At 39.8% G+C, this 12550-nt stretch overlaps 1 protein-coding gene across 2 annotated transcripts in view; it reads right to left on the reverse strand.

The window, feature by feature from the left end:
• Positions 1–5281: 5281 nt before the first annotated feature.
• CENPF (centromere protein F) overlaps positions 5282–12550 on the reverse strand; it is a 42380-nt gene continuing 35111 nt past the window's right edge. The window contains exons 18-20 of one of the 2 annotated variants that reach the window (XM_050709970.1): positions 11780–12247; positions 10465–10655; positions 5282–7805 (exon numbers count right to left, since the gene is read on the reverse strand). In XM_050709970.1, the coding sequence (XP_050565927.1) occupies positions 7725–7805; positions 10465–10655; positions 11780–12247 (740 nt within the window). In that variant the 3' untranslated portion in view covers positions 5282–7724. The remainder of the gene's footprint in view (positions 7806–10464; positions 10656–11779; positions 12248–12550) is intronic. The other variant, XM_050709971.1, reaches the window with a different exon arrangement.

A 12550-nucleotide genomic window follows, 5' to 3' on the forward strand; every position in this document is an offset into this window, starting at 1 on the left:
CTATTCTCTAAGATCATGCTTTAGTTGTAGGTCAGCAAGCTTCAGAATTAGATTAGAGTGGAAAAGAGGAAAAAGTGATATGTACATAATTAAAACACTGGATCAAATTCTGCTGGCTCAGCACTGTGCAGGTCTGGCCACAAGCTCTCAGTCCTCAGCCTTCCAGCCCTGGCCACTATACAGATTTTTCCCTTTTGTTGAAGCTTCTCATTAGCAGTCTGTTCAGCAAAACAGAGCACAAGATATAAAATTACTTTTTACTATCTATAAAAAGTGGTCTTCCAGATAGTTTTTTTAATAACAGGTACATTATCTCAGAAATTATGCTAAAAATTGCTTTAAAGTCATGGAGGAGGTGTTAAAGTTGTTCTTTTCACTGCTTTTGGGCACTTCTTAATGTTTATCAAGGCCATAAACCTCTCAAAAGAGAAACAAATCCCTTGGCATTGAATACTGCAAATATCATCTGTTAGTTTAAGAAAATATATGAACATTGGATTCATGTGCACAAAGTTTGTGATCCATTCAATCCCTACCACAGACACATGGGATTGCTCCGTATCTCCTTACACCACTATGCTGAGCTAGAAGAGTGAGTCAGGTTTGAAGCACTGGCTACTACGTGCTTTTTGCTCAATGAGAGTGGATTATCCATTGTGCTTAGTATGTTTCAACAAGATGAATTAATTTTCTGCTAAAGATTCAAAGCCCAGTATAATGACCTTCAAATTGAGCTCAAGCCTTAAGATTTTCCCAATAAATTCCTCAGAATCTGCTGAGTCACCATCCCTGGAGGTATTCAGGAACCGTGTAGATGTAGAACTTATAGCATGGTTTAGTGGTGGACTTGTCAGTACTAGGTTAAAGGTTGGACTGGATGATCCTAGACGTCTCTTCCAACCTGAATGAGTTGATGATTCTAATTCTACCCATCCTTTTTGCCTTCTGCATGACAGTTTCTGAACTCCCTGTTGTGCCACGAATACCCGCAGGTCACCTTCCACAGAACAAAAAGAGAAGAGATGACAGGGCCTTCATGGTTACTCTCTCTTATTACAGCAGAATTCCTTGGGGATGCTCTAGCAATCTTAATTGGTTAACCTATAAACCATTTTTCTCGTGATTCATTCTGACTATATTAAATATTAATAATTTCTCAGTCTTGAGCAAGTCAGTCTGCACTGCCCGAGCACTATCAGTCCATTTTGCAGTCATCTGCCATTCAGAATCTACTCTCGTATTTTTCCAAAACAGTAAGCAGTCAAAAAGTCCACCTAACTGGCTGCAACCCAAACTGCAGACCACATATTTCATCACTTGCTCTGTTTTCCCTTCTCCCGTGATGGTTATACTGGGTCACTGATGTATTTGGCTCACTCTTGGCTCTTTGAAGGCTGACATAGATAAACGACATGGGGGCACAGCAAAACATGCAAAAACCCCACCCCTTGTTTTGCTCCAATGAATTAATTTCACTGGAACCTCTGAGGAACCTGTGCACATGCGAGGCCTTACCTTAGAATATGGGGAGTCCCGGGCTATGCTGTAGTAGCAATGTTCTGCAGTAGTCATACAAAGGAAAGGCGTATTTGCTGCTGCCTAATGTGTTTTGTGGATTTACTGCTGCATGGTACCTTACTGCATGCCGGCCCCTAGCGCCCCATGGGCATTTAGGACAGAACAGCTCACACCAAGGGAATGGGATAAACGTGAGAGCTTCCGAGGAGTTACCTGCACTACAGAAGCCCGAAGACATTTCTGTACAGCCATAGAAGTACCCCGGTGTTGCTCAAGCACTGCTAACACTGTAAGAGTTGGAATTTTGTAAGGCAGCGCTTGCCTCTAGCGTCAGCTGGTGAACAGCAGAGATGGAAACTACATTTGTGATGTTCAGACGAGGCTCTTCACTGCTAAGTTCCAGGAATGTTCCCGCAGTACGCCGTGACTCCTGGCTAACTCACCGCTCGCGCCCTGCTTGTGCAGCAGCGTTTCAGGCACACGGCTTCTTGCCATGGCCCACAGAACAGCCTTCTCGAATGACCGGCTGTGCTTTGCTTCCCTGCAACTGACTGCAGCTTCGGTTTGGTATTAGGCAGCCTTTCACCACCTCTACCGCAGCCTTGCCTCTGTGCTTCATCCCACCACTGGATGCATTTTGCAGGGGATTTAGCTGCAGAGAGGTAAATCCAGAGTGCCGAATTTCTTGCAAAGGAAAGATAACATCTCTGAGACTGCTTTAGTGAGCTAAAGGAAATAAATGAATGGGGTAGTGGCAACAAAAGTGGAACACCTACTTAACAGAAAAATCATTTCAGTCTTTTTCTGCAGTTAATTAAGTACCGAGGAAAATGGATGTAGAAAGCACATTTTAAAGCAATCAAGTACTGCCAGAAATCAAACCAGCAATTTGAAAAGAGAACAACACTGCTCTCTGGCATCTGACAAAATAAGATATTTGACAGGGAACAATATGTGCAGTACTGGTTAATTGAGAGGTGAGGAGAAGAATAATCATAGATGCATTATTGCATTTATAGAAGTATCTCCAGTGTGCCACAGGGACTGTGCAGGTCTGTGGAATCCTCCTGCCTGCTAGAGCAAGCCAGCAATCTCTTACATTCCCATCAACGTTTTCACCATGTACCCTTGGCAGCAACACAGAAATAGCAACTGTGTTGGCTGAAAATCAGAGACTTGCCTTTAAAATGACTGTAAGCACAAATTTCTTCAGCTAGTGAAGACATAAGAAACAAGCAGGGAAGAAATCTTCATTAGAGTTTGCTCTGTCTACAGCACCCTTTGCTAGAGCTCCTCAAAGCACTGTACAGCCCTTTACCCTTACAGCTCCTGTGGAGGGGAACGTGGCTATTTCACTGCCAGTCCTGCAACCAGTTAGACTGACCGTGTTTTCAAAGTGTCAACATTAGAGCGAAGGCAAGACTTTAGATCTCCCTCCTTTACCTCAGAGCTGTAGCCAAACAGTGTCAATTCTACCCATGAACTTATCTATATTTAAAAGGATAATGCTCTCTACAGCTACCTGAAAGAAAGGTGTGGGGAGCTGGGGGTCGGCCTCTTCTCACAGGTAACCAGCGATAGGACTAGAGGGAATGGCCTCAAGTTGTGTCAGGGGAGGTTTAAGTTGGAAATGAGGAGGCATTTCTTCCCAGAAAGAGCAGTCAGGCATTGGGACGGGTTGCCCAGGGAGGTGGTGGAGTCACCGTCCCTGGGGGTGTTCAAGGAAAGGTTGGACGTGGTGCTTAGGGACATGGTTTAGGGGGTGATGTTGGTGGTAGGGGGATGGTTGGACCAGATGATCTTGAAGCATTCCCCAGACAAAATTAGTAATTTCCCACTCCTCTGTTTTGCCTCTGAAAGCAGTAATCGGATGTGGATACAGACTTCACAAAAAAGCTCATTTTCCTTCACAGAATCAGCGGCATTCGCACTGCATTTCCTACGGCAGCCAGGAGGCCTCCTAATAAAGGGATTCTGAAACACCACCCAGTGCTAGGAGCACAATCTCACTCAGCTTTAATCTATTTCACTTATGAGACGTGGTGGTAGAAAAGCAAAACACTGAAAGCTGCTGATCTTTCCGTGCACCCATCAATCATCAGTGCATTCACCTAAGTATCTTAATAGCTGAAGTGTGAAGAGTACACGATCTGTCTGCTGTTAAAAAAGCTTCAAGGGAGACAAATAATGCAAGAAGCTAAATCTTTAGCTACTCTATAGCTCAATCCTGTTTTTCTAAGTTCCATGTAAGTTCTGATTTTACACTGAAATAAGCGTTTGTGTGTGCACAAACATGTCTGCAAATATGCGCGCACACAGCAACGATCGAGGTACCTGTCCCGTTACTGGATTCATTTAGGTACCAGTCTTTATTTTAAGCAAATCCACATCGCCTTTGAATACTGCCGGCCAACTTTCACAGTAGTCTACCGCATGTTCAATTGTCAACATCTTCCAAGAAGCTCAAACAGCTGTTTTGAATTACTGTTGGTGTTGTTTGTTTGTTTTTCAGAAAATTGCTTGCAGCCTTATTATAATTTGTGGCTATTTAGGATAAGGTGGCAAAAGCAAAAGGAAGGGGAATCATTTTAAGGGTTAGCTGAGATCTCCAACAGCAGGAACAAGGACCAGCAGTTGAAGCCAGTTCTCGGACAGATTTGGGGTGTTCTCACCAAAAAGAGGTGGCACCTGGCCTACGGGGCGACGCTATTTTCCATACTGTACAGAGGGGTTACATCTTTCAGCTGCATTTCCCTGTCTAAAAGGAAGTCGTCTGCAACTTACAGTGCAAAGACAATCCCCGCTAGATGTACGTTGCACTTTCCTCTGTCGTTGCCTTCAGGTTTCAGGGGGGAAGGAAGCCGGTGCTTCGGAAAGCAGCATGAGCCTGTGCTCAGTCAATGGCATTTGGTCCTGCCATCTCCTTTAATGGTTTTCTTTCACTAACCAGGTAAAGCGGAGAGGAATAGTTGAGAGCCTGAAGAGAGAGCTGAACATCACAGATCAGCCAGGCCCGTCCGTCAGCTGCAACCACACACAGCGAAAGGACAGCGGCATTCCGGCAGCAGGCCTTCAGTCTCCAGCTTTTGGTGTTTCAGACAGCATTCAAAATTAGTTAGGGCATCCAGGTAATTTAGATAAACACCAAATACAATGTAAACCTTGGGCAAACAGGAAAATGAGGAAGAGACCCAGCTAATGCTTCTGCCTGTGATGTAGCACGGTCAGGTTACCATGCTGAGAACACTGCCAGAGCACCAAGGAGGGCATTTTTACCGGGACTTTCACAATTCAAATAGAAAGCCAGATGCAAGTGCCCTTTCATTAGTTACTGACAGCTGACACCAACACTTCTTGTGCAATCCTCTTCCTAGGAAACCTGATGAGGCATTTTGATTTGTTCCTACCACACACTTGATTTACAAATAAGTTGGAAATTAAGTGTTAGGTACCGCTTTCAAAACCTTACATGAATTGTGACCTGAAGTCTCACTGGCTTACTATAGCATGTAGAATAGTAAGTCCCATTTTCAAGTGATTTAGGTATTAATCTAAGTACTTTCTCTTAAAAATCTTAACCTTTATTAGCTCATATGCAAAAACCAAAGATTAGTTAGTACTACAGTACACACCAGTAACTGAGAACAAACAAACATCGTGATCTTTCAAAATGTAAGGTTCACATTTACAAGAATCTACAGGCTCATAAAATACAAACACGGCCAAATAGGAAAATATGTAATTACAAAAGCCCCAATCCTTTCTTTAGTGATATTTACTTCATTATAACTTAGTTGTTTAAACTTTTCTGGTTAAGATTAGACAGCTTTCTAAACATAGATGTTTTTTCCACACTCTTCTCCAAGTGGGACACTTTTCAAGGCATCAGATGAAAATAGAAAAAGATTGGGATAAATAAAACACTCCAGTGTTTTTTTTTTTTTTCTATTGTCTGTTACCAATGCATTCTCCTACTCATGCTTCTACCTCAAGATCTGCTTTGTAATGAGAGTTATTTAAAAAAAAAAATGCTACAGTTCTTTGCACAATCCCTAAACAATTTGAATATACAAAGCTTTATCTGAAATAATTGAACTGTTATGAGCAGCTTTGTTGGTACACTGACAGACGCTGAGGCAATCAAAATGCGTTAAGCTGGGCCTCTTTCAGGCTCCCTTGAAGATGCCTCTAGGCATAGTGCCACAAGGATTGTTTTGATTACCTAATATCTGGGTTCACAAACAAGTGAAGAAGCTTAAGAAAAAGCCACAAGATCTACTGATCTGATGCCAGCCGTAGGTGTATCTAGTTACTGAAGGATAACTTGAAGTTTTTGTTCCTTTTAACTACATGGAATATTTTGTCTGTGTTATCGTTAGGCTCATTTGAGACAAATGTTGAATTTCTTTAAAGATCTTTCAGTTAGACTGACGAGAAAATCAGTTTGTTCTCATAAACAGTATTCTAGCAGACAATGCTGTCAGCAAGGCAGAAAGCTGGTTTGTACGTATTTGTAAGAGAAGAACACCGAGTGGAACACTAACACAGCTTGGAGCAGAACCTTACCTTGTATCATTAGGGAAGGACTTGTTATACTTCGAAGTTTAACTTGGAACAAAAATATTTTACTTCAAATTAAGAAACCTCTTTCAAGGAGTAGAAAACGCCATTACCCACCTATGCTGAAAGAAGAAATGACACCTTTCTGATGAAGGAACAACATGAGAAGGTCCCTTTGCTGCACAACTTGAAGTCTCAGAGCACTATTGCTCATGTAGAGCAGCTTGGTTTTCCTAATACTTGGGTAGGCAAGCATAAGCAAGATGAATTATTGGAAAAGTAATTTCTCTTCAGTTGGATAATGACTGATTTAGTTGATGTAACCCTCTTCTCCTGTGCAGAATTACTCTGAGCTACTGAGCAAGCCCAATTAGATCTCTGAAATCAACAAGCACAAGCTTGCTGTGGTGAGCTTATTTGTAATGAGTCATCGTAAATTCAAGTGCACAGTCATAAACTAGACAAATTTATTTTCTTACATTGAAAATACCAGAATTTTAGATGGTATTTCCAGCTAAATTATTGCTATCCCTACCTTCTTTTAGGATCTAAAATAGGATTTTTTCTCAAATGAAAAGGGGCCAACTCAAGGCTTTACATGCAGCTATTTCTTGACACCTGACCATTTCTCCAACACATCCACTCCTGTTAAATCAATTACAAGTCAGCTATCTGCAATCGTTTTCATATAAAATAACACATTTGAGGCCAAGGATTTTAAGGGTAAAGGGTGACTTCCTGCAGAGAATCAGCAGGCAGCCACTGCTTGTAGAAGGAGCACCGCTTGTTGTCACAGCATCCTTTGTGGCCAGGTACATGGTTCCCACCCCAGCTTGGTGGGGATTGCTGGCTGGCCAAGGGCCGTTTTGCAGAGGTGAAGATTATCGTTGTAACATCTTCAGCTACAGCCAAAGCCAGAGGATAGTGGACAGTACAAAGAGATGGACTGGCAGATACTTAATTTCAGGGAAAATTGATTTGTTTGGAGCAGGGCTCCTCTCTGCACAATGTTATTCCATCTGGAAGAAGGGGTACCAAGAACACAGTGCACTGAACCTGTGCACTCCAGCCTCTGTCTGGTTACACATGTTTTACAGTTACAAACGAAGTCAGTGCCTCATTTTGAAACCTCTAATAGTGTTTGCCTCATTTTTCCTGGAACCTAATAGTTTTAGAGATGCTCAGGTGAGTTTAATTTCCATTTGTAAATCATTCTGTACACAGAACAAATGGCAACAATGATCTAAGGCAACATGTAGTCCACTTTTTGGCTTAAAGGTTTAATTTTATAACAGGTTCATGTAGAATTCTTTACAGAAAATTCAAAGAAGATCTGTTCCTTCACTATCGTTCCACAACTTTTAGTGACTTGATATTAGTAAATATTCAAGAACAAGATCGGAAGATTGTTAATCATTTGATAAGAGAAAATGGTGCCCTCCATATAGTTCCGGTATTTATTTGACAAACTGGTTTTTCATCATCAGTTGTTCTGCGTTGTAATCAAATTGACGGAGATTTACAGCACCGTACAATTTTGTTTTTCATCTTGCTTGGGTAGTGATTGTTCATTTAGGGATTTTTTGGCTTTGTGAATCATATGAGTCTCCCTTAGTATTGTCAGAGACAGTGTTTGTGGATTGCTTCTATGGGCAAAGTGGTGACCTTGAAGTAGATTTCAGTGCTGGAAGAGCTGTCCCTGCTTGGGAGTGCTGTTCACCGTTTACCTGCAACACAAACATAAATGTTCTGTTTTACTTGTAATGGTAAACTGGTAACTTTCTGCAGTAAGTCAAAAGGCTCATTGCAAAAAACTAACTATTGGGAATTAAAAAAAAAAAAAAAGAGCGTACATGCACAATAACAACACAAAATATTCTGAAGACATTTCTCACTTGAATATACAATGCAGTGAGACTTAACATCACTTGTTTTGCTGATGGGTAAGATGGAGTATCTCCTACACAGCTGGCAAGCTATTTGCTAGGAGCAGAAACAAAGCTTAACCAGGGAACAGACAGTACCCTTAGTGTGTTTATGAAGGTACCAGGTATTGCAGAGATCTGTATTTCATTTTTCCTGCACATATTCTGCAAACATAAAACAGTTCTCACATTTTTACTGACATTTGAGCAGAAACCACTGCTTTCACATTTAGCTGATGTGCAAAGCACTCAAATTCTAGATTAAGTTTACATACAAAAGTGAATAAATGTGTACGAAAGTGACAGAGGGCACATTTTAAACACCTTGAGAAGTTTGCAACAGTTTGAATCTGGGTGTCTGAAATGAAGTATATGTAAGTACCTGTCAGAGAAGAGCTTATTTCACAAAGCTTATTTCACTTTAAAATAAGACACAATATTTACTGTATTAATATAAAGCACGAAGCAACACATTTTGATGGTTTCCACAAATGATGAAACAATACTCTGAACAATTCCTCCAGAAATTCCCAGATGTACACGGATTTGAAGTAAAACCAACCCATATATCCAGCAGTGTCCAAGAGAGAAGTTGGACACAAATTCCAGGAACTGGTGATTCTGTGTATTTATACTTGTGGGAAAAAAACAAATCCTGAAACCTTAATTTCTCCAACGTAGTTAAAAATCAGGAGTTGCTTGTCCTTAGAGCCAGACAAACACATGCTTAGGCAAAGAGGAGGACTGTTTGGGAATACCTCCCCCAGTTAAATTAAAATCCATTTATTACTGATTACTTCTAATTTGCTGTAGCCTTGACTATGGTCAGTGAGAGCCTCCACCAAGCTTACGCTCTGCTAGCAGGTGATTACTCTGTAACTTCCTCAAGTCAAGGTTTCGTTTCTTTTTACACTACTGAGTTGTTTTGGTTTTGTGTGTTTGGTTTTTTTCCCCCTCAACAAACATGCTCCATTTGTTTCTAAAGTTATAGGAAAACACATATAAATGAGTGTAAATAAAACTTATTGGCATCACTTAAAGGACTAATAAACCACAGACCTCCAGGCAGTGTCTGTGAGAAGCAGCACGTTTTGACAAGCAGGGTAATTCACCCTGAAACAACATGCACGCATGCAGTGGATCCACTCTCACTTTAACATATGGATTTCCTAATGCTACAGCTCAAAACAAATTATGGCTCTGATCTGACTGGTCATTCTAATGACGCTTTCTGGCCTCAATAACTATACATCCGCTAATGTATGTAATCATAGAATGGTTTGGGTTGGAAGGAACCTTAAAGATCATCTAGTCCAACTCCCCTGCCATGGGCAAGAACATCTTTCACTAGATGGGGTTGCTCAAAGCCCCGTCTATGTGGCTTTTGCTTTTACTTTCTTTTGGTATCTTGCCAACATGCTTAACGTGCTAACAAAAAATAATTAAATTAAAAAAAAAAACATAAATTGTATTTATCCTTTATGACTTCGTATTTTTCTTATTTAGCCGTGTGGTAGACTCCTCTGATTGCCAAGAAAATATTTTTGTGTAACATGGCACATTGGAAGGATTTGTATCTACTGGCATACTTCTATGCAGCTGTCAGGTAAAGAAATACGGATAGATAGTAACTTCTCAAATTCTCATTGCTCAGCTTTAAGATAGTGCGGTTAACAACTTTGGAAAAGATATCAGACAACAAAGGTTTATTTCTGTTCTGAAGCTGGAACATTTTCAATAATATGCAAAGCATTTTCATTGGCTTAGAAAGAATGTCTTATTCTGATGTACTGTGAAACATGCAGTAGTGTGTCACGTTACCAAAAACACTTCAAGCTTAATGTAAACTTCATTTACTACACTTTTTTTTTTTTTTTAAATAAAATCATCCTTCAAAACTTAACTCGGTTGTATTTATTTTGGTAACCTCAAAATCTGGTAATCACTAACATTAAAGTTAGCTCCTTTATTATGTAAATGTTCCCTATTTACATGTCTAACAGCCACTCAAACATCTGTAGTTATTTTATAGCATTCAGAATGAGGAATTTCAAGAGAAGCTGTTAGCAGAAAAATATAATCCTCAGCTCTGACTCCCAACGGTTCTTTTGCTGATTATTTTTTTCTGAAACCTATGAAATTACAGTAAAATGAGTATCTGGTCTTTAATATCCATCAGAAGAAACTGAAAATGTATGTGTATTTCATTTACATTTCCCAACGGATTTCCCAATGAAGTCACAAGCTACGTCACAGGAATGATCTGCAGGATGCTAGCATGGTCAAGAGCTCTACCACATTTTAGTGATTCAGTATTTATGATCTTAAGTTCACTGTACTGCTGAGAAATTTAAAGAATGATGATATATCCTCAAACTTACCTGGCAAGATGAATAAACTTAGTGAACATATAGGCTTTCCCCATGGCTTTCATGTACAGATAATTTTTTTAAAAAACTACCTTTTGTGATTTGCTGCCACCAGGTGTTGAACAGGAGCGCTCACCGAGATTATCTGATCCTTTCTGTACATCTTGTGTCGGTAAGAGGAATTTCTCACTTGGGGAACCCAGACGAGGATTGGTCCCTAGATTTAGGGTTGTTCTGCGTAAAATGTAAGGGGTAACCTTTCCGATGGGGATATCAGCAAACCCTGGAAAATGAACAGATTCTATTAAATACAGCTAAATAAGTTACACTTTTTCTCAAATAAAGGGATTTTCTGTTTTGTTTTTTGTTTTGTTTTTTCACCACTGGGGATAAAAACAGCTGATTAAAATAAATAATTTATTCTCCTGAAGATCAAAAAGATTACTGAACAGATCTTCTGTATTCCAAATTCCATATACAAGGCCTGAAAACTGCAGGCAAGGTACAACAGCAATTCTGTAGTAAAGTTTTTCAAAGAAGTTTTTGGTCTTTTTTTTCCATAGGTACATCATCATCTGGAGAATAATTTCAGTCTGAAAACACATGTATTGTTTTACTAGAATTCATTAAGAACACAGTACCATGATACAACATTCTTGGTTTTTCCTATTTTCTCCATGTAGAACTATACTGTCACAGATTCTCTATTTTAGAACTATACTATTATAGATTCTCTATTATCTCTCCATCTAGCCTAGAAGTCAAACATTCACTGGCACACGTGTCCTCAGAACAAGTATGTTTCCAGAAAAATACTGATGCTCATAAGCAAACAAAATGCAAATAATGTATAAATTAAGAATTCCTGACTTCTGGGAGTGATCAGTGAAGCTGAGGCAACTCAGTATCTTTGTAGCTTGTCTAACAATTACAAGTGCACTTATTACAGAGGCACCTCACAGGTAGTTTGCATCTATTTTCTTGTAAGTTTGTTATTATCTCACAGAATAGTTTTAAATGACTAGAACAAGTCACCTTCCAGCAAAACTTTGTTGCTGCTAACATGTCACATGCTTAGTGTCTAGTAGGTGTGCCACCAGAAACTACAAAACTGTGATGGCCAGAATCGTTTAACTCTGATCAACTTGGCAGTTACAAACCCAATGTAAATGTATTGAAGCAGTCTAAGGGCACAGTTCCACAAGTGCTGAGTTGGCATTAAATGGCACAACTCCCACTGGCTGCTTTCACCTTCCATCACCATCACCAAAAACGTTTCACATAGTCACCTACTTACCCATATTAAAACTAATTCAGCCAAAAAAAAAAAAAAAAAGGAGAGATAGGGAGAGAGAGAACACCTGCCATGCTGAGAGAACATTTGCCTTTATCAAAAATTATAAATACCTTTTTTCACTACTTCTGGAAGCCCATCCAGCTCACAGTCTGAGTTCTCCTGACACAGCAAGTTTTGACAGATAGAATCCTTCCTTTTTTCTTTTGATGAAGACTCTGGCATAGGGGATCTTGGTTCTCCATTATCCTTCCAGGTGTCTTCATATCTCTGCCTTTTACTTGAAAGCTCAGCAGTATCTTCATCTCTTGGATCAGACTGATTGCTCACTGTTGATAAGTTGCCTGAATTAAGCAAAGGACTGCTGACAGCATCTCTCATTGGCTGCTTCAGCTGACCACTCAACAAAATGACTTGTGTTTCTAGCATCTCGTTTACTTGCTCTAGTTTATAATATTTAACAATTAGAGAGGAGTATTTCTCCAAGTTCTCATTTGCCTCTCTGGTTTTCTCTTCTACAGATTCCTGTAATTCTTCCAGTTTTAACTTAATTTCTTCTGTAATGGCATTCTCATCAGCACCTTTCAAAGCAAAGTACTGTTGTTCATATAACTGACTTAAAATAAGGATGCATGTAAAAGAATTTATAATACAATGATCACAGATCTTTTAATTAATTACACATGCTCTACAACTGTGCAATCACAAAAAACAAGTGACAGGATATACCAAAATCAGTGAAATGTTATACACTACAGTGTGCTTGCTAAGTAGTAAACAAACACGCCACATTTGAAAAGAATCCTTGACTAGTGCACAGGCAAATATTTCCTCTGTCATTTTGTAACTTCACAATACTTGACTTTGCAGCCCTAAGTTTCCTT

The sequence above is a fragment of the Cygnus atratus genome, chromosome 3 (assembly GCF_013377495.2).
Source record: "Cygnus atratus isolate AKBS03 ecotype Queensland, Australia chromosome 3, CAtr_DNAZoo_HiC_assembly, whole genome shotgun sequence".
In the NCBI taxonomy this organism is placed as follows: Eukaryota; Metazoa; Chordata; class Aves; order Anseriformes; family Anatidae; genus Cygnus; species Cygnus atratus.